Source organism: Lepisosteus platostomus, chromosome 4, assembly GCF_059453375.1.
Source record: "Lepisosteus platostomus isolate fLepPlt1 chromosome 4, fLepPlt1.hap1, whole genome shotgun sequence".
Taxonomy (NCBI): domain Eukaryota; kingdom Metazoa; phylum Chordata; class Actinopteri; order Semionotiformes; family Lepisosteidae; genus Lepisosteus; species Lepisosteus platostomus.
In genome coordinates, this window is record NC_142614.1 from 24,082,927 (window position 1) to 24,110,383 (window position 27,457).

At 35.3% G+C, this 27,457-nt stretch overlaps 1 protein-coding gene across 3 annotated transcripts in view; it reads left to right on the plus strand.

The window, feature by feature from the left end:
• Window positions 1-27,457, plus strand: part of LOC148672997 (lipoxygenase homology domain-containing protein 1-like) — a 90,882-nt gene that overhangs the window by 16,012 nt on the left and 47,413 nt on the right. For 2 of the 3 annotated variants that reach the window (XM_088629119.1, XM_088629121.1), the window contains exons 8-18: window positions 10,833-10,947; window positions 15,499-15,579; window positions 17,125-17,309; window positions 18,961-19,059; window positions 19,776-19,924; window positions 22,665-22,788; window positions 23,404-23,654; window positions 24,083-24,218; window positions 24,719-24,879; window positions 25,012-25,098; window positions 26,832-26,967. In XM_088629119.1, coding sequence (XP_088485245.1) covers window positions 10,833-10,947; window positions 15,499-15,579; window positions 17,125-17,309; window positions 18,961-19,059; window positions 19,776-19,924; window positions 22,665-22,788; window positions 23,404-23,654; window positions 24,083-24,218; window positions 24,719-24,879; window positions 25,012-25,098; window positions 26,832-26,967 — 1,524 coding nt within the window. Of the gene's footprint in view, window positions 1-4,367; window positions 5,117-10,832; window positions 10,948-15,498; window positions 15,580-17,124; window positions 17,310-18,960; window positions 19,060-19,775; window positions 19,925-22,664; window positions 22,789-23,403; window positions 23,655-24,082; window positions 24,219-24,718; window positions 24,880-25,011; window positions 25,099-26,831; window positions 26,968-27,457 lie in introns of those variants that run through there. The other variant, XM_088629122.1, reaches the window with a different exon arrangement.

The following is a 27,457-nucleotide window of genomic DNA, read 5'->3' on the forward strand; positions in this document are numbered from 1 at the left end:
ATTTCCAATTTATACATGAATTAAGGGATGCTTTGAACTGTATGTTTGCGCTAAGGAAACATTTTCACTTGTTTTCAGATTTTGGTCTCTAACTTTTATAAAATCTTTTTAGACGTGATTAATTTTATACAGTTTATTTAAAGTACCTGGAAAGATCTAAAGATATTTAAGAGATTCCACTGAAATACCTGTATTTAAACACTTTTTTCCCTTTTAAATACATGGTTGATGATAATGTTTCTTGTGTTTCTACAATTCTGACTCTGAGATTGTATCTTTATACTTGTGAGTATGCTTATTAAAATAATTGGAGACAGGATTGTAATAAGAGGCAGTTGGCTAATGCTATTTAACCTCAAATAATTTAATAACTTTAAACTTTAATAATACAATAACTTTTTAAACAATTGTTTGCACTGTACAAAATAATATTAATAAAATGTTATACCATTGTAAGCTTTTATAGTTGTAATTCCATCTCTGTTATCGTAGTTTGTTAACTGTCCTGCAACGTATTGTGTTGCCACCTGATTTTAAGTTTTTAAATTATTATTATTATTATGGGCAAATAATTAGTCACAAGAACATATAATAATCTAATAATATAATATAATAATACCTGATAGGTTTTAAAGCCCACTCATTTTGTTTAATCTACAAAAACAAATGAAGCAGTTTTAAAGTATCAGTTTCAACAGCGTCTGAGTAGCTTTTTCCAGTCTCCAACAACCCTATACTCCCAAAACATCAAACTGAAAAGAGTTTCATGTGACTGTTTTCTTGTAATCTTTTTTTGCTTGACAATTCTCTCCCCTGACACTGAGGGTTCTGCTGCCGATTTTGAAAGTCTTAATATGGATCTCTACCTTGAGGGGCTCTCCCAGGATGTGTCTGAAGATATTTGCTAGCCTTGTACTATCCCACTGTGAAATTGGAGGTCTGTCTTAGCCCCCAGTTAACAGATGGTGGCAGCTCTGCTCCTGTGGAATCAGACCATGACACCCCCCCACCCCTCCTATTCAGCTGCTGGGTTTCTTGTGCCCTCTAGTGGCGACACTGAATGAGTGCTTATGCCCTGTTCTTTGGAACTGTTTGCCATGGCTGGAGCCCAGTTCCAACTAGATGATGGGAATGGAATGAGGCTCCAACCACCACCTTCTCAGACCATCCACACCTGAATATGGTACCTCAGCCATATTCTTTCATATATAAATTTCCAGCCAAAGACACACACAACCTGTGCCAGCACTGCCTGAGCCCTGAACCTGCGATGGCAGCCTTGCAGTATTTGTCCGCCTGTCTAATAATTGCACGTTTCAGGCCACAATGTAAACATGCTGCTCACTGGTGCAGTAGGCCACATTTCTCAAACCTTTCCTCAAAAAGCAGTGATGTTCCACGATCATGTCACCTGGGTTGACCCAGCCAGAGCCAGAATGTCATCACCTGGTCATCACCTTGGAGGTACCAGAGAATTTGTTTTCTCTATGACAGGCAGTAGATAGTAGATAGCAGGGTTCTGCAGCCCCGACAAGCACTGTGGCCCCTCTTTTTAGGCTTCAAACAGGAGTGCGATTGTCAGTACATATTGTTTTAAGAAACCCAGCTACAGATTGTGTTTTTTGGTGGTTTTACTATGCCCTCATTCTCATGAAAAAGTCATTCCTGTTACAAATGAAGAGTTTTTTCTCTCTCTCCATTGAACATACAGTAGTTGTTATTACATTGCAGTTGTTTGGATCTTTTAGTTTCAAGAGCTCCTTGGCAAAGGAGATTTTTCAAATCGTAGTTTTCTGCCAGCTTTCTCTGTTGACACAGTGTTGCAATGTCAGTGTTGCAATGCAAGAATTGAACAGCCCATGAGCTATTTAATGGCCAGGGCAAGCTATATTATTCTGCAGTGACCCTTCATGCTTTTTGAAAGCATTGTGATTTTGCTGCTGTTTATGATTGTTAGCCATCCCTTGAGAAACCAGGCTTAGAAATTCTGCCTGGCTTCTCAAGTGCCACAACTATTATGAAAGAGGGCGATTTCAGTCATCCCCATGTGTTTAATTAACTGTCTTCCCTAAAACAGTGGAGGATTACGCCTGGACTGCAGACAAGTTTACAGAGGTCTTTGCAGAGGTTATTGTTCTTGCCCCTTCTAATTAAAACACAGAACCTGAAACCGCATTTCCATGTACAAGCTTATATCAGATTGCTGCAACTGTTTTCTCTCAATAATATTTGCATATGAAAGGAAGTGTTTGTATTATATTTCTTGGAAATTTGAACCCCACTCAGATACATCATGGCTATTGAAACTTTTTGTAAATGTGTTAATGTGGTGCCAAGACTCCTCATGATGATCTATTTATCTAGAAGTAAATGAAACACTTTTTTATTTTTTAAAAATATTTTCTTAGTTTTAATAGTCCATAACTGGGCTGAGCATACCTGGAGATCCATACTTACCCAGTCTGCTATAGAGCCAGGCTGCATATTTTACACCTTTAGAAATCTAACTTGCTTGAAATTGCTTGAATGATATAGTTGAGTTTTATAGTAGGATTCACATTAACCAGCCATTCCAGACTGCCATTCCATACAAGCAGTCCCAGTACTTTATGTAATAAAAACTGCTCCAAAACATCAGAGGAATAATATTTTCCAAACATTGGAGATTTCTTTGTAGGCAAATCCATCTAGAAATTGACATCAATATTTCTATTGGATTAAAAGAGAAGCATTCACAAGCTTGTTTGTTACAATGTGATAAGGCCGCACCTTGTCACTGGAAGTTTTGTTGCCTCGTTCTGAATTCCGGATCATTGCGCTTAAGTATTTTGTGATGTACAGTAAATTGGAGGGTTTACAAATGACTGTGTACATTTTACTTTTATTGGGGTTTGAAATGCACTCATCAATGCTGATTCTTTCTAACCCCCAAATAATGCTGAAAATAACATTGCAGTTCCCCTTTAAGAGCCCGAATAATTCCTTTTTGCAGTTTTGGAATGCTTTTAGAAAACTGTGGCGGATTCTGAAATCAAACATCTTTGGAGGTTCAGAGCATTACAGCAGTGATTAGGAAAATCAGAAAAAAAATATTTTGATAAAGTGCCCACTGGAAAACCAAACATCTTGATTCAGGCTTAATGTATACAAATGTGAGGATTTTCTCATGGTTTCCTTAGGATCACCTGTTGGTTGAGATCAGTAGGTGTCATAGTCTTTCACAAACATCCAGGGATGGTTTGTCTGAAATCTAACAGTAGATGTCACCATGTTCAAACCCTTCAGGCTCACTAAATAATGAGTTCAAAACAAGAATATTTTTGCTACCTCTTTATGCAGAGCTGCACTGAAAAATATAATTTATTGATTCAGTGATTTCTAATACAAAGTATCCAGTGTGTATTTTAATTATGCAGTTTTTTTCCTGTATGATAAAAAACTATTTCAAGGTGTTTTCTGAAGCCTTCATCCTGCTTATGCTGACAGCTTAATTTCTGCAAAGGTGTTCTGAACATGGACATATTGATCACAATGAAATTTGAATAAAAAACTAGTTTTTATTCTGTTTTTATTTTATTAAAAAGCTTTATTGCGGCACCCATTTTGGATACTGATAATTACACACTTTGAAATAAAGTATAGCTAGCTCGAGTAAATGTAACTTATTTTGTGTAAACAAATTAACAGATTGGACATTGTTACATGAACCTATTTACTATCTCATTTTAATTTTCTTAATTGCTACTAAAAAAATGCCCGCGACAAGAAGGTCTTCACAGGAGGTCATAAATGATTGTGTCATGTACGCAACAGAACTCTGTAAATCTGAACACTATCAACAGTTTTATGAAGGTAAGGTTTTTTAAAGAAAGGAATTAGTATGACTCTTTCAGCTGGGATATAATCAATGTATTGCTACAGATCTAGTGAAGTGTCTGTTATCAAGACTGGGCATTGTTTTCATATTATGTGGATTGGCCAGAATATACAGGTAAAACTGAGACTTCCCTTGTCTGTAAAGCGATCCTAACACCATTAATAATGAAGGACTGCAAAGGCTGTAAGATAAGTTAACCTGGCAAGTCTCCTTTTTCACTCGGCTTTCTCTTCTGGTCATGTGACCCTGGCAAGCATAGTAATTTTTCATGAGGTCCCTGTTGGCTCCCACAGCTATGGGAGGAAAGCACATGAGACAGAAGCCTCGACTGTCCAATCTGCCCTGTCGTAACATGGCACAAGCCAAGGCCCATGTACATCAGTTTGCTCCTTCGTTGTTGCAGGTGGCTTTGGTGTCGTAGGTCAAATGAATTGTCTTACGTTGGAAACAGGGGAATCGGTTACGAAACGGAGAAAGATCAAGAGGTCAAGGAAGTAAATAAATAAAAGATGTCCCCCAAAAAGAAAAAAACCCAGAGAACAGAGGAAACTGAAGAAGGGGATGATGATTTAGAGGAAGCGCAAGCCAAACCGAAAAGCAAAGGTAAAACTACCGCCAACGGCGAAGCCACAGAGGGGAAGAAGTCCAAGAGTAAAGAGGGTCTCGACACAACAGCAGCAGATGAGATCAAGTCCCGGAAAAAGGCTGAGGTTAATGGAAAATTGAAGGAAAAGAAGAAGTCCAAGGAAGACCCAGAAGACGATGGCAGTGTGGTAGACAATGGAATCAAGAGTCGAAAAGAGAAGAACAACAATGATACAAAGGCAAAAGATAAGAAGAAGAAAACAAAACATTCCGTCCGGTCCAGTGAAAAAGAAGAGATAAAAGAAGGCAAAGAGAAGAAGACAAAGTCATCCTCCAGGGATAAAAAAGACATGGGAGCCAAAGACAAGAAGTCCAAGGAAGGTGGCAAGAAGCACAAGAAGAAGGAAGCAGAAGATGAAGAGGCAATACCAGAGGAGGAGGAGGAGGAGGAGGAGGATTCCAAAAAGAAGAAAAAGGGCAAGAAATCCAAGAAAGGCTCAGCAGACAGTGATGAAGAGAAGGCCGATAAAAAGAAAGGGAAAGGCAAAAAGTCCAAAAAGCAGATTGATTATAATGAGATCTATGAAAATGAGTTGAAAAACTACCACACAGAATCCTCTGATGGGTATGAAGATGAGTACCACAAGAAAAAAGGTAAAGCTGCACTAATTTATGAATGCATGGGTTCCCTTTGTATACTCAGAGTAAGCCTGGATGAGCTTGTATGACTGCATTTGAATAATACCTTCATATGTTCCACATGGGTAGCCCACCACAAAGGCTACAGTGAATGAAGGTGCTGGAAGGAATTTCACAGGCCAGCTGAAATCTGTGCTTAAACGTTTTCTTATACTGTCTTTTCTGTACTCTTTGGCAAACTTTAAAATGATCAGTGGAATGTAAAAACATGACTTAACATCTTGTCACATCTTATGTCAGTTGAATTGCAAATAAGTAGTATTGTTGGGGTAGATACTCATTTCATGTTCTAGGAAGTTGAACTTCAGAACACCTTTTATCTGGTTGATGCTGTATATAATTGTATGCCTTGTTGCAAATGTATTCCATGAACAACAACGAATTATTGCTTTTGTACTTAATTTTGTTCATTTATAACATCTATAAATTCATATTTTTTCATTTTTTTTCACCCATGTAATTTTAGAGCGGATTTAAATGTTTTTTTTCTAATGATAAAAAGACACACTCTACATAAATGCAAAAACAAAAAATGCATAAACCAAAGTGCTCTAGGCAGTTTGCTGTTGTATGTTATTATTTTTAAGGGAAAATAAATGCTCTAATGCTATTTTATAGCTTCCAGCATTATGATGTAAGGGCTGTATAACAGTGGAAACAATTGAATCAGAAATTTGCAGGAAAAAACATTATTTTCACTGTTGATAGTCTCCACAAAATGCAATGTTTCAGAGAATGAGAATGGGATGTTTAATTTTTGTTTCTGTTTGTGGTATGAATTTCAAATTTCTATTTCTCATATTTAAAAGTACGTCTAATACAGATGTTTAATAATAGATAGTAGTCCCCTTTTCTAAAGTTAGTTAAAGGAGTAATTAATGTACATTTTCTTTTTGCTACCTTTCTTTTTCTTTGTAGTCTTAGATTGTTTACTGATATATGTTTTCATTCTTTCATATTTCTGTTTATGACTTTTGTTTCCCTTTTAATTATTACCAATGAAATAATGTGCAAAAAACTAATTACAGAGAGAGAAAAGTTATTAAGGGGGATAGTTGTTTTCCTGATATTTACTGAAAGTGAATTATTGCATAGCAGTAGGCTTCAGAGTGTTGATGGATGTCAATTTCAACATGAATCTGAAAAATGTGAATGAAATACGTTACTATTATATTAAATGATATAATATATGTTATTTTAATATACGATAATATAAGTATAATAAATAACTAGATATAATATATAATTAGATGTGCATAATTTTATCTATCAAACAAGCAATTCAATTAAAAAATTCAGAAAAGACTCCTTTAGGATTGTGCTATATCTGGGTGAAGTATTGCAAAAAAATATTTTTAAAAGAATTGTACAAGAATTTAAACTTCAGAGAGAAAAACACACAATGTCATCTTGTAAATATATAGTACTTTCAACCTATGTACTATATACAGTATTAATCTTAGATTACATTGGGAAAAATAGAAAGCTTTATTTCATTAAAGAAAAATTCTGTCTGTATAGTTTCTTGAAATATATATAGAGCATTTATGTAGTAAATCTAGTTAATACTTTAGTGTTCAAAATACAATCATTACTTATAACAATAATTATGGATAAAAAATGTTTTATGTTGTGTTGTATTGTCATCTGTATGAGAAGTGTTTGCAGGAAGGGCTTACACCCCTGAAGTGACTGAATATTGTTTAGTTATGAACACAAATAACCAGAGCAATGTTGCTAATTATAGAGCTACAGCCTTGAAATGCAGGTCCTGGTGTTCAGAGGAGATGACATTGGTGCAGAAGCAGTAATTCAATATCTTAAAATGAAACTGGTCGTGACACCAAAGAACCTACTCACCCTGCATCAACATTTGTTACACATCGCTAGGTTACAAGATGTGTAGAAATGTTTGATTCTTCAACGCAATACTTTCCAGCAGTCGAAAGCAACATTTAATAGTTCTTGATAGTATCTAGTTGTCAAACTGCTAAAATATTCCTTTTGCATAGTACTTCACCATGGGAAATGACTGTTCCTGCAGAGCAAGTGAACACCATTGTCAATAAAGCAAAAGGGGGTTGTTTTATAAGGAAGAACTCTTGAAACTGTACAGGGATGACAGCAGGCTGTTGCAACTGATATACATGGATTAGCTGGAGCTTCTCTGCAATACAGTGCTACTGTATATTACTGTTAGTATGAGCATGGTCATTTCGTACAGTAAAATTACATAAGCCTGCAATAAAATAAGCTTACTAAGAATGGAAATGGTTGCAGCATACCTGCTCTTATTTTGTAAGGGATACCATGCCATATAATGAGGTGAATCTAGATTTAGTTTCAATAATGCAACAGATTATATCTTGGTGAATGTGAGTCTTGTGTTCCACAGTTGCAAAGCTGCCTATCAAGTGTTGACTCCTAGTCAGTCTTAAGTCAAAGGAGATGGCTACATTATTTATTTGGCATATATATTGATGTTGTGCCCTATATTACACAAGGGACACTACCAATAACTACCAAATATACCTAATATCGACACTAACAATAAACTACATTCAATTGTTTCAAATTTGCATCTACAGGACATCATAGTTCATTCACATTGTCATGCAAATTATACATTTGAAAGAAAGAATATTTTACTTTGTACATCAAGTAGGTGGTGTTTGATAGAACCGATTTATTTGAATTTGTTGTTGATGCATTATATGGTTTTTAATATTGTAATGCATACGGCCTCCATTGCTTGCGAGAGCCGGCTTACCTGCGTGGTGACGTCACCGCCCTTCCCTATGAATAGCAGGGACCGCAGCCGCCGGGCTGATGGGAGATTTCCCTTTAGCTCAACTGGCTGGCTCCCTGTTGAGTGATGCCGGAGGCCTGACTTGAGTCCCCGACGGTGGGGGGCCGACCTGAGGCGGCAGTGGCGAGGGAGCCCATGTGAACCCCGGAGTGTTACAATATGTTTTAGACCTTATAGAATACTGAAACAAGCAATCAGGGTAATTTAGCTAATGTGTTTGTGCTGCATTGCTTTGAAAAGTTTTCAGTAGCATCACAACTGCTTTTATGTCATTTAGAATGTATTCTAACACCATGTCCATATATTTAAAATATATTGCTTTATTACAATGTATTTTCTGTAAGAATGGAACACAGTTAATTCTGTTAAGGGCATTATGATTATTTGAATTTTTATCAGATCACTACCATTTAAAAAAACAGAGCTGTAAAAGAGTTTGCTTCGAAAGGAAAAAATCAAAATTACCAACTATTTTTTCCCCACACTTTACTTCTGGTACTGACACCTCATCATCTCAGTCATCTCTGTTCACTCCTGTAACCCATAAGTGAGTATGGGAGGGAGGAAGACATGTGCCCGTGTCTTTCCAATTGTGTCCAGTCTGCCCACTAACATCTCTTCGCACTGTGAGCTCAAAAGGCCAACAGCAGATCTATTGGAGGACTGACGTGTGGTGAAATGGTAGTGAAAGCTAATGATTGTCCTGCATGTTACAGGAGTCATACAGTAGGTCTCTATAAGGCAGCAAGCCAAAATAACTCTTGCCAGCTCTGGCAGTGTTTGGCACTTAATGTCCTGAGTCGACCATTAGAGAACACCAGTCATGGTCATCTCATTACATTTTACAGAAGTAACCTTAATATTGAGACTCCATGGTGTCAGCTAGACTGTGACCATTTTGCTAGTACTATTGCTGGTACTGGTACCATTTTGGAAACTGCTTCAGAGAAACCTTTGTTATATGAAATGACATTCTCTGCTTTTCATAGCAATAATTAAAATGTCCCAATCTGACTAACCTGCTAATCAGTAGAACCTAGGATCTAATCTTTAAATAATAATGATAACTGAGGATTCATGTCCTTCACTTGACCTGGAGACTAGCACACAGCAGATGATCTTTCCTGCATAACATTGATCTGTGCCTACTGTATAACTGATTAATCTTAAATGGCTAAAGAATCATACAGTGTGCAGCCACAACCCTGACTGAATGGACAGAGGTCAACAGCACACTGAGAAGTGTTTGTAGTTTAGCGTCAACGTCTGACAGCATCATATAGTGAGCATAATTGACTTTAATGGCACTGAAATTTAACAGCAAATTTAACATTTATTGTGAGCATGCAGTATATGTGGCATACAATCCCATAAATTGTCAATATTTTGTCTGCTTGAAAGCATTTTGTCCTTCATGAGACTACATAGTTTCATATTCTAATGAGTTTTCATTTATCTATACTTTGATATTCATTTATGTCTGATATAAATATGTTCATTTTTTATTGCTGTGTAAAAAATGATGTATTTCAGTCTGATCTGCACATTTTATATATCATCACACTTACTGGACCAGGCTAGTGTTCCAACAGGACATTGTTATTTGTTTTGGAAAATCATGATAAATAAATGGATGAATAAATAAGGGTTGAACAAATCACTATACTGTTATGATGTTTTTCCTATTTTACAAGACTTCATCATAAAGAAATAAGAGTTTGCTTCTCTCACATCACCATATACAATACTTTCAAAGTCACACCATTAGGAGTATGACCTGGGATTTAAAGATGCATGGTGCTCCATGCTTTATATTAAGTAATTATGGTGGAGATACTGTACAGTATATGACAATAAAACACTTCATGTCAGGTAAAGAAACTTCAGTGGGAGTCATACTTCATCTTAAATGCATTATGTAACTACCACGTTACCAAGCCATATTTTACAGTAGTTGTTGCTGCTGAATTTATTGTAGTTTCAATCAGATCCATGCCTTCTATTAAATAGAGCTGGGGTTTTGCATGTTAAGCTTAATTCTGTGTTGATCTCCAAAATCACCTGAAAAATACTACATGCTGTATGTAATCTGTTCAAAAGACAGAAGAGATCTACAGTATGTTTTCCTACATACATATCTCAAAATAAAAAAAACAACACTTAAAAGTAAAGTGCTGCAGAAACAGTACATAAGAACATGAATGAATTACCCAAGTTAATAACTTTATCAACACTCTAGGTGAAGACTGTTGAAAATGAAGCAATTTAAAAGGAGATATTTTTGAGAAAAATGTTTTTTACGGTAAATAGGGACTTTAACTTCTGTAATCCACATTATTTCTAGAATTGTCATTACAATATATATGATTCCAGTATAGGGCAGTATAGTGGCATGGCAGTAAGCATTGCTTTTTCAGGGCTCTTGGGTGCTGAGATCAATTCTAGCTAGAGTGCTTTATGTGTAGAGTTTGCATGTTCTCCTTGTGGTTCTCATTGTGGTCCCATGATTTTTTACCAGGTGTTCAGTTTTTTTCTTACAGTGCACATTTATGTGATCTGGGTTAACTGGTACATCTAAATTGTCCATCAATGACTGTGTTTGTTGTGCAATGGACACTGGTATACAGGGTGTATACTTCCTTGAGCCAAGTTAGACTACATTCCTCTACAGGCCGCGACAGTTATTGAAAATGGATAGATTCCAGTATAATCAAAAAGCATTTCAGATGGAATACAGAATAACATACCTGTAATAGTTTTAGTGGGTTTCATTTGAAGCACACTCATTTTATCTGCCAGGTGTGCAGTCCTCAGTTTTAGATAAAGACATTTTCTACACACTGTCTCTTTCTCCCTATACAGTTTATGAAGTCGTCACAGTCACTGGAGATGTCAGAGGAGCAGGAACTGATGCCAATGTATTTGTCACTCTATTTGGAGAGTATGGTATTACTCCTAAAGTCCACCTTGCCAGCAAGTAAGTGATCTGTCATTATTTTGCCACTATAAAATGTTTCAGGAATTGTGATGTTATTTCTGAGTTTTCTCATTTAATGAGAAGCAATCAATACAAATACAAAACCCATCATGTGATCAATTTTGCATCTGTGAGAAATTTCTCAAATAAAGGGGAAAAATATTTTTTAATTAGACAGTCATGTTGTTATGATATTGTTTACAGGCAGCTGTACAGCATGTCAGCTATTTTTAAATATTTTTAATCAATTTAATCAGACTTCTATTCTTGAATTCAGGACAGGAACTGAAAAAAACATTTTCCAACTTTAAACTTCTCATATCTTAAAAATTATCCTAGTGTAGTTTTTAAAAAAGGCCCAGACAGGATGTGAAAATAGAGAGGTATGAGTGAAAAACATTTTATTTAGCTTCAGAAATTTTCTAGCAATTAAAATGTCACTCTGAAAATGTGATTATGATTATATGATTTCTTGTTTTTAAATAACATATCTTCAAAAGTGTACAGGAGAAATCAGTAACACTTAGTTTTCCAGCTAAGAAAATATTTTAGTTGAATGTTAAATGTAATACTTAATTGTTTTCCATCTTCTCTTAATATTATGTTTTTTTTCAATAACATTTTTGAGTCTTAATTTTTGGATTGAATCAACTTAGAATAACTTTCTAAACATGTTTGTTACATGTTTATGTTTTATAAAACATTTTGGATTACAATATTGTTTTCTAAAACCTTTTTTAATGTATATTATGAAATTATAACAGTTAATCTTTTTATTTCTCTCCAAACCTACAGCACAGAAAAGAGGTATTCTTATATTGGTCTGTATATGGTGGAAGTGAAAAGGGAGTTGATGTAGGACTACGTAATGTCTTGTGTTGCCAAGTTGAAATGATATTGTATATTAGAATTGCATGTTATTCTAGAATCTTTTACCATGCACTAATTATAGGAGTACAACGTGTTAGTCAGGTAACACTAGAAACAAAGCAGAACCAAGACCAAAACATTTTTGTGTGTAAATGTTTCTTCCATTGAAGATAATTATTGTGCTTGTGGCACTCTCTGTTGTCTTAATCTCTCCCAGGTTAGTGTAGATGTGTAGTGGTGAGTCAGGAAAATGGTGATTAACATTTCTAAAATAATGATCATCACTGTCATTATCATTATTATTCTTATAATCCTAAGTACTTTGCTTTCAGTGATATAATCTATCTTTCTTAAAAGAATTCTCCATTTCGAGACAATTTCAGAAGATGACGCAATTAAGTAGCTTACTAAAGCTTTTTTATGGTTTCAAAGAATGAAAAGTAATTTCAACATTATTTAAACATGATCAAAAACATATTTGATTCCTTTGCAATTTTTGAAAGCATCATGTCTTATGTTGTATATATACTATATGTAGACTTCAAAATAATTATTGAAATAGGTTTTAAATACTTAAACCTACAGTAGTATTTACAGTATATTTTTTTCTTACCTTCTCTCTCCCTATGTCTTTAGTCAAGCTTGATTTAAACATTCTGTAAACGCATATGTTGTGCCTGGTGTACTATAAGAAATAATGGTATTAATGAAAATACTTAACTAACATATATACAGATATTGTATCAGTTTGTTAGAATAGCAGCAATGATAAGAGCGTGTACAGTACATGTATTCTAAATGCACGATATTCCAATTGTGTACATGGTAAAAGAATAGAATAGCATGTATGCAGTTATGTACCGATGATGAACAGATTTAATATACAGTACTTAAGTAGTCTGGAAATTCATAGTGTTTTAAGTCTGTTTTTTTTTTCATTTAAAAGAAATGAAAAAAAAGACTAACATTATGCAATTTTCAAACACTTGGGTTTGTTTCTTGAGAAATTAAAGCCTTCAATGAATTTGTCATGCATGGCATTTTATACCTGTTTCCATGTAGTTAGTATCATGGATAAGAGGATAAAATGCCATGTGTACTCTCAAGAATTGAAAATACATGAATTTTTATACCAGTTTATCATATTATAGCTGTAAGACAAAAAAAGGTACAAGTGGGCTTCATTTCTGGCCACTGAATAGAATCAAAATATATCCTTGATTACTACCATGGAACAGTTCTTTTTCATGCAACACAATTGCTAAATTCTGTCATCAAATAGTTAAGTAAATATTAAGAATAAATGTTGCATAATGCTGCAAAGGCAAAATTCCGTTTGTTTTTAGATCCTAGTTTGTTTTATACAGTACTTTTTAGACATCTTCTGGAAAGGATTAATTACCAATTTACTACAGAAACAGTCCCCATTTTTCAGTGTAATTTTAGCTAAATGAGATAACATCTATAAGGAATTGCAAGACCCTTCTCAGTACTGTGGTACAAATTGTTCTTAACCATTTGCACTACTGTATACAGTATGTTTTCTTTAATAGAGAATTGACAAAAATCAATTTGTTTCCATGATAAAAAGGATAAAATTTCATGTATTTGGTTAAAATGTTACACTCCAAACTGGTTTCTTGTGAATGGTTTTGTTTTGTGAAATGGTACAGTAGGTGCTGTAGAATAATTTACAGCTTTATGTATACATACAAAATAAATTTCTGTTGACAAAACTCTTCCAGATCAACATAATGTACAGTATGTTAGGAATAGAGATTAAATGCAAAATTGTTTTTGTAATGTAATTGTGAATTTTCCATAATTTGGATTGTTTTTGAGTTTAAGCTACTTTTTGTGTTTACCATCACATTTCAGGCAATTAATAATAATTTTACTGTTTTGCGGAATGATATTACAGAAATTGAAAAAATATTAATTTCCAAATGTAGCTTTGAAGCACACACATATGCAGTACATATGCTGTGTGTCTTTAAGAAGCTTTATATCAGAAGGCTGCATTAATAATAAAAATCTTAATTTAATTTTTATACCACTAAGACATAAAATATATAAATTCAGCATTATCACATCTGTACAATAAAGATATAGGAGCCAAAGTGTAGAACATGCCTCTAAACAAATACTCCAAAATCAAAATGTTTTGACAAGATAACATTTTCCCTATTCCATGTTCTAAACAGTTTAGAGCTTTCATTTTCATTTTCATTTTCATTTTCTTTTCAGACAACACAAAAGTGAATTGCCTGTGAGGACATTGTACACTACAGGAAGTCATATTAACCAATTTTGCATTTTAGATACAGACATACAGTACCTTTGCATCAGAATTATTTTGGAAAGCCTTTGAAAATATTTTTTGAGTAATAAATGACGTCTTTAAATGCTTTCTACTCGTTCCCTGTTTATACTTAACACAAATTAATATTTAATGTTATACTGAGAGACATTAACATACAACACATGGTATTGGTATTCCGTACGTACAGTACTGCAGTTGTTGGGGTTTGATGTTCTCAGTATAAAAAATCTAACTTCAAAAACAAATTATGAAATAGGCAAAAAAATAAATAATGCAAACTTCAATAAACATGGGAAGGGTAAGAATTATGTTGCTATGGTATTTTGATTTTGTACATACAGTCATTTAGTAATTACATTATGTTTTATATTAAAAAGACATTTTCCTGAAAGATTGTCAGATGCTGTATTATATTCTTATTAGCTGGGTAATGACTCTGTGTAATAACAGAACAGAGATAAAGCAAACACTTCTGAACTGATGGGCTTTCTGGAAGAGTTCTGTCTCTCTCAGTTAAATGGGGTACATACAGTAGCTTTTAAAACTACATGTAAATTCATGCTTCCATGACTGAAGACTAGTATAGAGGACCAGGTAAGTCCAGGCCTGTATTGTTTTTCTTGATGCGTTCACTCTGGATGGCAATTGGAAAAAATGCAACATTTTGGAATTTAAATGCAATTTTAAAAAAAACGTGTTTAAGTTGCATTATTTCCAAAGTTTGCACGTTGGTTTCCAGCAGATTTCAATATTTGTAATTGTGTTTATGTACTTTTTTGTATTTGTTTGGAATATATTATGTGCTTTATTATTTGTGTAGATGGAATAGATTAAATCCTTATTCTTTTGGAATACATCACACCCTTTATTATTTGTTCAACTGACTCCCTTATCCAGGGCAGCTTACAAACTATACAACAATAATAACTATATATACTGTATGTGAAATAAAATGGACTTTGTTTTAATGATGCTGCAGCATTGACAGTTGGGATTCAGTATTAAATGTCCTTGTCTTCCAAGGCCTCATCATGTATCTTGCTCAATGTCAACGGATAGCCCATCACCCATTGTTGTAACAGCATAACTAATTCTCAGCAGACAGGAATTCCCTTCTAAAGAAGAGAATCATTGTCTATACCTACAGCTTTGGCCATAGAATTGTTCAAGGCTTTGCTACCTTGGAAGAGCCTGGTATGGTATTCACATGTCCCAAGTAGCTCCCTCAGGTTTCATATATACTGCGTCTACGATAGCTTTCAGCTCAAATGGTCTTGTCAGTTCTGTGTGCTTTGTAATTGGTTTTAAAACTGTGTATTCACCTGAAATAAGATGTAGTGTCTTTATTTCTTTTACAGGAGCAGGACAGCTTTTGAGAAGAACAAAACTGATGTTTTCAGAATCAAAACCAATAATGTTGGGCCTATAAAAAAATTAAGGTATTCCATTAAAAACAAAATCAACAGCACTCTCACAGATGTGAAATAAATTAGAAATAAAAAAGTACTGAGCACTAATTCTGGACTGTGGCTGAAGGGCGACTAGTATCATCTTAATATATTACATATTATCCGTAAGGTAAAAACCCAAGACAAAGAAAAAGGCTAAGACAGCTATAGCATTTTTTTTTTCATTTTTATGGTTCGTATAAAGTATAGATCAGTATGGGTTGTTGCAGCTGGGTGTTTTGGTTTCCTCCCAGACATGTTGGGTAAGTTAATTGGTGTCTCCTGATTGTCCCCGTGTGTCTGTGTATGTACAGTATATCCTGTCATGCACTGGCAACTCTTAAAAGATATGGTCCCACCATGCCCCCTATCTGTCTTGGATAGGATCTGATTTGCTGTGACCCTTGCCACGAATAAGGGATCTTCTTATAATGGATAAATATACTATACATGAGCATGTACACTGTGGTAATCAAGCCTTCATCAAGTACCATATGCATGTGCTCATGGGTATTTCTTTATTTTCTCTGTACAGAATTATGCTTAATAAAATAAAATGTTTATGGGATGGCAGTTTTATTGTTTGCTAAAAACATTTCTTAAACATCGGCGCTTTTCAAAATCGGTTTTGGATGGGTCATCTCTTTTTGGGACTCAAGACACACAGCATTAAACATTAACAAACAGAAAGCATATATACCTGTACACATACACTGTATGAGAGTACTTTATTACAGTATGCATGTATGGAAGCTAGGATTTTCATTGTAGCATTCTATGATTTGGTATAACTTGTACAATATTGCACAAGACCACATTTATGTGTTTTGTAAAATCTTTAAATGCAATGAATAGGTCAGAACTATTGTTATGATTGTTTAAAACATATTTATTGGTATCACATTATGATTGAGTATTGTAATGTGAAATACCCAGAATACTAAGGAAACTCTAGTTTTTAATATTATGTTTTTCTACTGCAAACTGGCTTAAACCATATTTTAGAAATTTATTTGATGTGGAAAATGAATTGAATTTTATATGCTACAGTATAAAACCAAAATTAAGCAGAAAAGCCTGTCTTAAAAATAAATATTTAGTCATCATTCTGATGAGAGCTTCCAAATGTACATTTTACTCCATATCCTCTGTTACATCAAGTCACCTAGATATAACCACCATCTGTTCAAAGTCAGGTGATCTTCAGTGTATAAATTGTGTGCTCAACTCAAAACCTCACATAATGGAAACAGTTATTTTTTTGCCAAATATCTTCAACCCATAAAACACAAAAAAATAAAGTAACTGGTCTTTATTTAGATATCACAGCACAAAGCACTAAAGTAGACATCTGTGCATGTTTTTATAGTCAAGAATTTTATAATGCATGTGAAAATGACAGTTCATATGTATTTATGTCTAGGCAATTATATTTTTGTCCCAGTTAAATGTACATACTGTATTTATTGACTTTATTAACTCCTCTTGCACACATTGCCTGTGAGGCTGTAATGAAAATGGAACTGTCTCTGGCAGGATTGAGCATGACAACACTGGAATGAACGCTAGCTGGTTCCTGGACAGGGTGGTGGTCACCGATATGAACAGACCCCACCTGCGCTTTTACTTTGCCTGCAACAACTGGCTCAGCAGAGAGGAGGGAGATGGGCTTTTTGTACGAGATCTGTTGGGCAGCCTGAACCCTATGGATGTACCAAAACGTAGGTTTATTCTTTCATGTTCTGTTGTGCAAATCCTTCACATTTAAGAGACAAATTGTATTGCAGTTGTGTAATGTGTGGTGTGTTACTCAAGTTGACTCAAAGTGACCTATTAGCATGCATGTTATTTTTTTTATTTATAAGTTTGTAAGTGCTATATAATTGATTTTCAATTATGGATATAGCATTAACAGTATCAATGGCCAAAGGCAAAATAGGGTTCACATAATATCTTCTTACATAATAGTTACATCTCTCAAAGTCTAACAAATATCTTAACTTGTTTTTTAAAGTGAATGAATTAAAGCAACGTATCTTATTGACTGGCCATTTAAAAAATGGAGATTCTAGCATATGCTGCCAAATTAGCCTTCCACAGGGATACCATACAACATATCAAAAACCTATCAGTTCTGCAGCTGTGCACTGCAATTGTAATGATCACAGAAATAATTCAATATGTCCAGTTCCTATTTGTACAGCCAGAATCTTTTTTTCTGCTTGTGATCATCACTATTGGATAATTGTTCATAATATGTATGTAGAGGCTAAAAATGGCCTGTTTTAATCCACTCATAGTTTTCAAAATTGTTGTAGCTTTACTTGCACCAGTAGACCTGGGGAAACAGAAGTGGCAAGTAAGTTCTGATGGCTGAATTTTCAACAGATCTGCCTCCAAATCAAAAGTAAATATTGGCTACATTCATCTTTTTAATTACAAATCACCTTTCAATTAAAACGGGCAGACTGATTTTAAAGTGCAGTACCTTTCTTTTATTCAAGTTCTAAATACTTTTTACTTCGCCATAAGTTGAACACTTGTATCAGCACTGATCATGTTGTCACAGACACCCTGAACAAATACTGATGACACATGTCACTTGTATCATAGCAACAATAGTACACAACAATAGTACACAAGATTCTCAGTGACAAAAGAGCAGTCACTCGCGGTAGTGTAAACTTACGTCTTAACAATTAATTACAAGACAAGTGTATCATCTTTCAGGAGTGAAAGACCTTTCTAACTTTTATTCCGTTATTCTAATGTTTTTCTCAATGCACTGCAATTTAAAACACTGCTTGGAGAATTTGAATTTAACTGGCAAATGCAGAGCAAATTAAGAAATAATTTAACAACAGCTGTTCAAAATGTTGTGTATTTCATAATGATTGGGTGCAGTGGAGCTTGTACACTAATACATGTAGGTTAGTATTTCTTAAAGAGCCAGAACAGGTGAGATTCAAGCTGTAATGATTCATGGACTATTGTGTTTGTACTGTGCAATAATTTTTTTAGTCAATTGAAAAAGTTTTTAGTTATACATAATGTACATATTCTGAACTTTTGGAGCAAGAAGCCTTTTGATGATTTAGGAACATGGTATTGTTTACTCATTAGATAGCTAAAGATAATTTAAAAATCGATAGCTACAGACTCCCAGCAGTTTACTACACAAAACAAAGGCACTGTCAATTTTCCAACACAGAACAAAGGAGAAATTAAGCTTTTAGAATCACACTTATGTCTATGTTAATTATATTAACAATTGTTATTTTGCCTTTATCACTACAATTCAACATGCATGCAATGTCACCATCATTACTTATTCAGTTAAAGTGATATAGAATTTCTCTTTTGAAATTTCAGTTAACAAATATATTGTCAGCGTATTCACTGCAGATGTGAAGGGCAGTGGAACTGATGCAGATGTCTTCATTAATATTTTTGGGGAGAATGGAGATACAGGTAACCATTTATTACTAATTTTATTTCTTTTAAAGCATTGAAAAAGTTGTTTACATCAATGGGCAGCTAAGCATGACTTAGTTTGTTAAACGAGATGGATAATGAATCCTGAATTCATCCAATTTGTGTCTCAAAACCTGTCAGAAAAGACTTTACAACTGTAATGTTATAGTTTGTAGTTACTGTGTTGAACAAGTATAGTTAGTTCTAGTCTACTTCTACACTTTTTCTGGTGTGTGGAAGAGAGAGACAGACAAAATACTGTATGAAGTGGTGGGGAGGATGAAAGAAAAAAAATAGGTAGGGATTATGAAAAGGGGGGCAAAGTGATCTGTATTTGTACATCACGTTCCATTGGAAATGTGGAATGCATCGATCTGTAAATATATGGCGAGATAAGTAACCTGTGTATTGTTTTGAATCATCTGAAAACCGAAGTCTTAAAAAAGCCATACATTGTTTAGCTATGAATTAAGCATGTGAACTAGGGACTTATTTAGTGAAAATAAGAAAGGTTACAAGGAAACAAGGCCATCTAGCCCACTTAATCTGGTTGAATTAACTGAGTATAAAATAAATGCAAGTAACAGGTATTGTATTTTGTTATCTTGGCCTCTAACTCTGTATTTTGTTCTCTTGAAGTATACCGTATACTGGGAATCCAGTGATATAGTGTATGTGCATTAATAATTTTGTTGTGAATTAATTATGTCAAGGTGAAAGAAGGCTTGACAATGACAAAGACAACTTTGAAAGGGGAAGTGAGGACAAATTCACCATTGAAGCCCCTAATCTGGGTCGTCTGAGGAAGATTACCATTGGCCACAACAACAAAGGCTCCTCTGCTGGCTGGTGTCTTGATAAGGTATGACGTTTTCTAATTGGCATAACAATATCAGTTAAGTGCTACCTTATGTTGTTTTGTTTGGTTTTGTATTAATGGATTATCTTTTCAAAATTAACCCCTGTTCTTCTCCTCCTCCTCATCACACTCATCACACACCTTCTCCTTGATATTCTTTGCATTCTTATTATAATGTCTGATTTTGATAATGTATCAGGTGCCTTTTAGGCTAGTTTAATTGTGTGACAGAATCCATCATGACTTGTATAGCTTTCAATTTATTTAACTAATTTGGAAAATCTGGTACTGATATTGTTTTATGTTGCTCCACTTTATCATAGCTCATACTGTAGGTAGGTTTTCGTAAGTAAGTGCTGTGATACAACTAAGCAGGCAATACAGAATAAATGTATTGGATATTCTCTATGTCTCTGGGATCTAAAGAACTTGTAGTTGAGGAAGATACAGTTGCTTTTAAGGGTGGCCAATGCTTTACCTGAGGTCTGAATTTGGAATTCATTTTGCTGACATGCCCTGGGATATTTGGAAACTTCAAAAACTGTGAGCACCCACTAACCGCACTGTTATTTTGGAAGGTATGATGAACTGGATGGAATTGCACAGTCCTGGTCATGTACAGTATGAGTGTGCCTTTTCCAGTGCAATATCCTCAGACATGAAGAGATGTCAGAATGCACCATCTCATGCCACTCTCTGCTTACTGTTTATGTAATACTGTACAGTATGTATGTCATACTTGTAGGATGACAAAAGTCTGGTTCATTTCATACCTGTTCATTTCATACAGCCCTTTATCACAAAGCATGAGAAGGTTACAAATGAGAGGAGGTAATTCCACGTGTTTGGGTGATACTAGCTTATTTATAGAAGTATCTGCTGTTTCTTGAATTTTCCTTGGGAATTTGAAAGTTGTCAAACCATTGAAACCTTTACCATGGGCTTTTTCAAGAAATAGCTAAATAAAATCCTTGGATCAATAAGCCACTAACTATGAAATCAGGCTGGATGAGACAAATGGTGTCTAGTTTGTAACTATTTTTATGTTCTTAGCAACAGTATAATATTTCATCCTCATGTGCACCCAGTCAGGGACTCAGTTTTCCTCTAGCCTATTCTTGCTCTTTAACTCTTGGTATCTTATGACCTTGTTCCTTATTAATGAAGCTCACATGAATTAAGCATTAAGCCATGACAAGTAGAGAATAAATGTGTGAAAATCTCCCTGTAGGAGTTGTGTGAGTTGATTATTACAACCTAATCCACCGTCAGAGTTATCTTAATGCTTTTGTACATTTTTGTACATATCAATGTGCTTAAATGCTGCTGGAAAAATAGTTCTTTGAAATAAAACCATAGGTTGATCTTGATGAGGATACTGCTACTTTGTGATTTATTGACTATTATTTTGTCAGTAGTAAAGATGGTGGTAGAGAGGAATTGGTAGTCTGCAAAATGGCTCATTTCAAAATCTTCATCTTTATTTTCACACAAATCTTCCAACAGGCCTTTGCTTACCACCTTAGCACGCTGTCATAAATGTTAATAAACGTAAGTGAAATTAAATAGTAGGAATGCTACACAAACAACACCTTGTTGGCAGCTTTTACTAATTTAGTATTACTCCCACTGCAGCAGATGATATCATAGGTTTCAGTTGATTTTCAGAAGTTAATGCAGTTTTAGTTCAGATAAATGGTTACTTGTTTAGAACTCAGAAACTAAACAAACCTTGGTATGATTAGTGCTTGAATGTAAGATCCCTAAGGAAAATCTAGTTGCTGCAAGACGTAGGATTGGTGGACCAGTAGGGGGCACTCTTCTCTCTGTACCACAGATACTAGACAAGATGGGCTGTCAAAGAGTGTAGTATCCAGAAAAGTGCTATATAAGGAATTATTAATTATTATTTGGTGTGTATTTGGAGTAGGTACAACAGAAGGCCATTATAGACAGGCACTGTGCACATACGGTACTACTCGTTCATACACAGAAGACATCTGTGGTATTTTTTGGATCAAGGTGTTTCTAGAGACTGTTATGGCTTAAGAGTTTTGATATCTCTCTGTTATGAACATGTTATAATATGAACTGGGACCTCTGAGGATTTTGGAGATTACTTGATATTGATAGTACTTGATATTTAAACAGTCAACCAAATGGAATACCCTGGAATACTATATAATTCCAGGGTACAGTATCAAACAGAGGTTAGAAATCAAATTGGTACCAGATGATGGATAAAAAGTATGGCAACAATAATAGTTAACTAGAAAATTGCCAGCAGGTTTCAAGGATTCCAATCAGGTCTGTTGCCACTTATTCATTACTTTATTGCCAAAACAGTTGTTTTGTAGTTGAAGGTAAGGGAAGCATGTCGAGAAGAGAACACAAAGGTAGCACAGTGACCAGAATGGGTTATACAGAATGCTTCTTTTACTGTATAGCAATTGTATTGTCCCTAGTTTTCAAGATAATGATAGCTTAAGTTTTCAATTCTGGATGAATCAAATTAATAAGCTACTAGCAACCAAATGGGTTAGATATGCCTCTCATTTGGAACCTTACATTCTTATGTCCTTAAAATTGTTTTAGAGACAAAAGCAGGTCCAAATTGATTAAACCCTATCATGGTAGTTTGAAATCAGTTGGTGCGGTGATTCACAAGATAATGATAGTTTGATTGACCACTTTCTTCATGTCTTGGAATTTAATATTTTTAGATCTAACACTTTTTCTTCAGGTGATAGTGGATGACCTGGGAAATAAGGCAGTGTATGAGTTCCCAGTGAACCGCTGGTTTGCAATAGATGAGGATGATGGGAAAATCCAAAGAGACATTTTAGTGGGAGGCACACAACCCACAGGTATAAATGACACCTCCTCTTAATTTGTCCTGCATTGAGATATACAAATTTTTTAAAAAAATGAAATAATGACTACCTTTGTTGAGTCCTGTAATACAGTGTATTTTAAGAATTAGGAGGAAATTAAATTGAAACCGTTTTAAGTTATACATGGACTCGTTATCAAAGACATTGCCAGCCTGAACATGAACTTGTTGAGTTAAAATACTAAGACACTAACTAAATATACTAAGAATGTGCTTGTCTAGGTAGCTGTAGATTTTTGGGAGACCCAACATAAATACTGTAGTTGTAATGGAAAATACTGCATGTTCAACTAGATTGGATATTAAATATCAAATGGAAAATTAAACTAATATTTTTAATCTTGTCATCAGATTAAGAAGAAAAACATTAGGTGTATCTGTGTATGTACTGTACAGAGGATTTTTACTAGTTGGGGAACTTACCCTTTTAAGGAGTTGTATAACAAATCAAGTTATATTTTAGTAATCTACTGTATGTTCTATTAAGTGAAAAAGATCCTGCGGCCTTGAATCAAGGCTAGAGTGTTGCACTGATATGAACACTCTCACAGAAATGAATCTGACTGTGCTTGGTAACTGGATCCTGTAGGTATTGTCTACAATGTCTCTGTGGTGACTGGGAATGTCAGAGGTGCTGGCACAAACTCCAAGGTTCATATTATCCTACATGGCTCCAAGGGACTGAAGAACAGTGGCAAGATATTCCTGGAGGGGGGCCAGTTTGAACGGGGGCTCACAGACATTTTCAACGTTGAGATCGCTGCTCTCCTCAGTCCGCTCAGCAGGGTAACCATTGGCCATGACAACTGTGGGGTCAGCGCAGGGTGGTACTGCGAAAAGGTGGGAGATGACAGATTATTTGTTTATTTTATTTCTTTTTTCCCCTAATATTCAGGTTCAGGTGCACAGTGCTAACATGGTGCTCTATGAACATCTCTAGTCTTAACACTTTAGAGTGTCATCTGTCTTTAACGTAATTGGAAATTGATTATTTTCAATAATTGTCATTTTTTTAAAAGGAGTCATTAAAGGCAGAAACAGATTTTTTTATACTAATATTTTTGTACCTTGTATTTTCATTAAGTTAGGAGGATTTCGTTGTTTTCCAAATATTCCAATCAGATTGAAAAGCAGAACATTGTTTGTTCATCAGAACACCATTCTGGAAAGTTTCTGAGATGCCTTAAACAATCGCTTGCAATTGTTACTTAACTGCTTACTTGTCTGAAACCACAAGTCATTTTCCTGTATGCCATATGATGTTACAGGTGGTGGTATACTGTCCCTTTACTGGTGTCGAGCAGACATTTCCTTGCAGCAAATGGCTGGATGAAGAGGAGGGAGATGGGCTGATTGAGAGGGAGCTTTATGAAATGGTGTCACTTCGTCAAAAGAGGCAGAAAAGTATGTCTATTTCTATGGCTTTCATACAGAGACATGAAGAGGGATCTTACTGTACTTATCAAAAGTTAACCAGCCAATTTTTCATCATACAGTAAATACTACCAAATTCGATAAGTCTTAGGAGGAGCACTGATTGCTTATAATATCACAAGGAACACTTGCGATGTAATATAATAAATATATGTAATGATTCCTATTCTCCTGTATAAGACATCAGAATGCAAAGGAAAGTAAGGTTGACTTTTTTGCCTTACACATTCATGTGATTTTTTTTTACAGAACTAGAAACAGATTATATTCTGAAAAGATTAAGTTTTATTTTGCCATTGTGGGTGCATTTCAAGTCTTTTAATTTTAAAAGCATTAGATTGCATCACTGGCTTTCCAAAGTGCAGTTAAATCCTAAAACGTTCTGGAACCTAGATAATAAAGTGAATCTCTCTTAGAGCAGTGTTCCCTCCTCTGATAGAATATCTCGATCTTTTCTTTGACCGGTGAAGAACACCCCTGGTCCCTGTGGATCTGGACCAGTGATCTGAAAGGTGCAGGAACAGATGCCAACGTCTTCCTGCAGATTTATGGAGAAAAGGGGAAGTCCGATGAAATGAGACTAGATAATAATTCAGACAACTTTGAAGCTGGACAAGTCGATAAATTTATGGTAAGTTCAGTAACACATTTAAATTTTTAATGAGGAAATCCCTTTCATAACATGTTTTTTTTTATATTTTCTGGGGATTAGAGTATGTATCCTCTTTGTTGGTTACCGAACTGTCAAATTACTGTCTTGCAGATTGAGCTACCTGATTTAGGAACTTTGTTTAAAATTAGAATTTGGCACGAGAAACGACACCCATTTGCTGGTTGGCATCTGAGCAAGGTAGGAAAAAATATTATGCCATGTATTTTAAACATTGCGAGCAACACAATGTGAAAATAAACTGTTAAATCATCAATTTCACTACTTTTCAATATTACTACACACTATTTGTCAGGGAGAGTTCTTTCTGGACCCTAAAAGTAAAAATCAGGCTGCCAGAGTGGCGTCTGCGGGGTCCGGGTTTCAGCTCTGCATTCTGTCAGGGAGAGTTCTTTCCTGACCCTATGCAGACGACACAATCCAGGGAAGAGTGAGGAAACACTGGGAAAAAGGCATGCAGGATACGGGAATGAAAATGGGGGGCGTGTCCATGGAGTGCTGGTGGTCGGGGGAGGTGTGGCCGAGGCAAACAATCCAGGGATGAGTCAAACAGGGCAAAAGTCCAAGGCCAGGCGATCCATCCGAGACAGATGATTATAAACCAGAACCGGGTCGGGACCAGCAGGGGGAACGGGAACAGGAACAGGAACAGAAACTAAAACCTTAACAGGGCCAGGCGCATCCAGGTCCCGGGCTCGCATGATGCGGGAACCAATGCAGAGCCTTGAATAGCGTCAGCGTCTGGCTTTTAAGGGGGAACTGAAAAGGGGCTGGAACAGGCAGCAGGTGCGGGAGATGAAACAAACAAGGAAGGGCTGGAGCGCCCTTAAGAGGAGGGGTCGCGATCGTGACACTATTAAGTTTTATTGTTGAAATGCGTTGACCCTGTATAACAGAGAATAAATTACTTTCTTAAGATGTTGCATTTTACTTCACTTTCTAAGATATTGAAGTATAAAATTAACTTTTTTCTCATTATGCTTCTCCAAATTAAGATCAATTTACATTACCTTTAATTCCTAACTCAAATATACAGAATATAATTGAAAATATTAAATTGATACATAACATTAGAGCAAAACATTTCTTGTAGGTGTTGTCTTGGTTTAATTAGGTTGTTATTGAAATGGGACTGGCTGGCATGGTGGCTCAGTGGTTATTAATGACTGTCTTACAGTGCTGGGCCCCCCTGCACTGTACTCCTGCACTCCATTCCTGGTGTTGGAGGAATTTTCCTACTTCCCCTTAAAAGACATTCAGTGTCCATCTCAGAAGTTAAAAGAAGTATTTATTTCACATGCATGGGAGTGAAACATAAGGAGATGCTCTGTGTATTTTTCTCAAAGCGATTAAACCAGAACACTCCTTAAATATTTTCTGTTATCTACAGTACCACGCTTCCCTGTCTATTCAGATTGGCAGCATTCCAGGATCACGCTCATCTTCCTCTTCCCTATTTGCCAAAGATCACTTTTTTAATACAATTGGTATTGGTTAGTTTACTTAGTTTTGTCACACTCATTCATGTATAACACTGTATATTCTGTATATGTTAGTATAGAATAACACAATAGCCCTTGTGTCCAGCATTCTTCCATTCCAGTTCACACTAGTCCTACATGTCAACCTTATAAAAGACTGCATACTGCATACTGTAAAAAGACACTGGGATTTTGGAATTTTCATATGTTTTCACTGTGTTCACATGTACATGGACTGACATCCTCTCCAGGGTGTGTCATACCTTGTGCTTGTTGCTCGGTGGTTTAGGCTCCCCCGCAACCATGTACTGCATAAGGAACTTAGAAAATAGCAGTGGGCATTTCACCCTTTGATAGTGTTCATGTGAAGGAGGACTGATAGTCATATAGTGCATATCAGTGCAAATTGCAATGAATTGTGTTTTAATAAAGGTCACATTAATGAAGACGTTGACAAAGGAGAAGTACACATTTAACTGTGGCCGCTGGCTGGACGTCAATGAAGACGACAATGAGATAATCAGAGAGCTGCCTGCTCAGGGTGAAATCGTCAAAGATCCTCTTTCAAGTAAGAGAACAAGAATGTATTTTATTTATTTGTATTTTGAATTCTTTCAGTCATAGAAGGGTTTAGGTATTGGACATACTCTATAGTGAGAAAGTGAAGTCTACCGGCAACAGAATTTTTCAAATTCTCAAATTTCAAATTTTCAAATTGATTATTTAATCAATGTATCACGGTACTTTTCTTCCAAAATCAACCTGTTATGAGGTGAAAATGTATTTTGTGATATGGACCAGAGGATCCAAATCCTGGGCCTGGAGGATATACTGTAACATACCTGCTGGTTTGTGTTCCAGTTAAGGTCTCAGTTGCGCAATTTTTAGTAGAATTCATCTGAATTCTGGAACTGTTTTCAAACATGTTGGAGATCACCAAGAACTTGCATTTCATCATTCAAATTAAATTCCAAAGTAGAAAATAGAACTTACAAATATTCCATTCAAGAAACTTGTAAGCTCTAATAAGGCTTTGATTAGGTAATTAAGCTTGGATG